Source organism: Geospiza fortis, unplaced genomic scaffold, assembly GCF_000277835.1.
Source record: "Geospiza fortis unplaced genomic scaffold, GeoFor_1.0 scaffold485, whole genome shotgun sequence".
Taxonomy (NCBI): domain Eukaryota; kingdom Metazoa; phylum Chordata; class Aves; order Passeriformes; family Thraupidae; genus Geospiza; species Geospiza fortis.
Window position 1 is genome coordinate 1,024,048 of NW_005054457.1, and position 1,992 is coordinate 1,026,039.

The 1,992-nt window shown below is 63.1% G+C and overlaps 1 protein-coding gene across 1 annotated transcript in view; it reads left to right on the top strand.

Annotated features, from left to right (window-relative positions):
- The window catches only part of PIK3R6 (phosphoinositide-3-kinase regulatory subunit 6), an 11,919-nt gene that overhangs the window by 5,642 nt on the left and 4,285 nt on the right, over window positions 1–1,992 (top strand). Inside the window, exons 9-11 of the mRNA XM_031062703.1 lie at window positions 4–64; window positions 435–572; window positions 1,080–1,181. Of these exons, the coding sequence (XP_030918563.1) occupies window positions 4–64; window positions 435–572; window positions 1,080–1,181 (301 nt within the window). The remainder of the gene's footprint in view (window positions 1–3; window positions 65–434; window positions 573–1,079; window positions 1,182–1,992) is intronic.

Sequence of the window (1,992 nt, forward strand, 5' to 3'; positions counted from 1 at the left end):
CCGGGCCCTGCAGTTCTACCACATCCCCGTGGTGCCGGGGCAGCCCCAGCCCCCGGCGGCTGCTGTGAGTGCCGGGGGTGGAGCTGGGGAGAGCAGGGATCGGGATTTCCTGGCTGTCCGGGGATGGGATTGGGAATTCCTGTCTGTCCGGGGATGGGATGGGGAATTCCTGTCTGTCCAGGGGATGAGGAGAGCAGGGATGGGGAATTCCTGTCTGTCCGGGGGATGAGAGCTGAGGGGAGCAGAGGATCAGGAATTCCTGAGTGTGAGCCAAGTGTGAGCCAAGTCCCAGAGGAGCTGGATTTAGGGCTGGAAGTGGCTGGGAGGGGCTCTCCAGGAGCTGCTCCTCACGTTTTGCTCAATACAAGCCCAGGGAAAGGCAGCAGTCCCAGGCTGTGGCTGTGGCTGTGGCTCTGAGCTGTGTTTCCCTGCAGGAGCACGCTGGCCCCGAGGAGCTGTGCGAGGTGGCCGGGTACCTGGGCAGGGCTGACCCCTGGTACGAGAGCAACATCAACACCCTGTGCCACATGATCCCCAAGCTGGCCACCATGGTAGGAGGAAAACCTTCCCATGTCCCGAAAACACCTGCAGCCCCTGGGGAGGGCTCTGTGCCCTGCAGGGCTCTCCAACCCCAGACAGAGATTTCCCCTCCCCAGGCCCTGCAGGGCTCTCCATCCCCAGACATTTTCCAAACCCTCCCCAGGCCCTGCAGGGCTCTCCATCCCCAGGCAGAGGTTTCCCCTCCAAACCCTCCCCAGGAGGTGCCCGTGTCTGACACTGCCCCAGCCCACAAAAGCCATTTGCCGTGGTGGGGTTTTTTGACCAGGGGACAGGAAATGGCAGATTTCAAGAAAGAAAACTTGCACTGAAATCCCCCCAGCTGTCATTTCCCGGCAGTTTGAGCCACCACTGCCAGCCCACACAGACAGGGCTGCGAGGGGGGCTCAGCTCCCACTCCCCGGGAGTGGCGAGGTCAGAGGACAGCTCATCCCTGCTCGGTGCCCAGGAAGGTGTGAGGCCTCGTGGCAGCGTTTCTGAGCAGCGGCAGGGGCTGAGCCCACCTGTGGTTTGTCCCCCAGCCCAGCAGGGCCCTGGTGACCGACCTGTTCCTCACCGACGTCATTGCCTACTACGCCCGCATGGGCACGCAGCCCGTCTGCTTCCAGGTGCACTCTGTCAAGGTGGGTGGCACAGCTGGCATGGCCCGGGCCTCCAGCAGCCCTGCAGGGGCTGGCAGAGCTCTGCTGGGCCAGAGGGCTCTGGGGCTCCCAGCAGATCCCAGCCTGATCCCCGTTCCCCCAGCCCATGCCCTGGAGCTCAGCTCAGCTCAGCCATTTGGGGTTGTCAGCCCAGCAAAGGGAGCCTTGAAATCCCCCACAGGGCCAGAGGTGTCCTGCCCTGCAGGGCTCGGGGTGCTCAGGAGCCCTGTTCCTGCTGCTCTGGGCACTGGGAGCGAGCAGGGCCCTGCTGAGCATTGTGCCAGAACCCCCTGTACCTGCAAGGGCCCTGCAGGGCTCGGGGTGCTCAGGAGCCCTGTTCCTGCTGCTCTGGGCACTGGGAGCGAGCAGGGCCCTGCTGAGCATTGTGCCAGAACCCCCTGTACCTGCAGGGGCTCTGCAGGCCTTCCTGCAGCACCCTTTGATCGATTTCCTGCCAGCTTTGCTCTGAGGTGCTATCAGACCGAGGCCTGGCTTTGATAGGAGGGCAAAGAAGGGCTAAATTCGGGCATACAACATTAACCCTTCCCTTCCTGCTCCTCTGGCAGCCCCTCCAAAGCTCAGGCTGATGCACAGAGCTCTTTTTAATCCGCTCACAGCGGCACCTATTGCAGAGTGGCTGGGACAGGATCTCCAGGACCTGCTCTGCACATCCTGCCCAATTCAGGCCCGTGAAAAGGAAATAATCCCCAGGGCTGGGCAGACCTGGCCGGTGGGGTTGGGTCAGAGAGGAACAGCGTCCCCTGAAGCTCAGCAGCGGCTCAGCCGGGCCTGC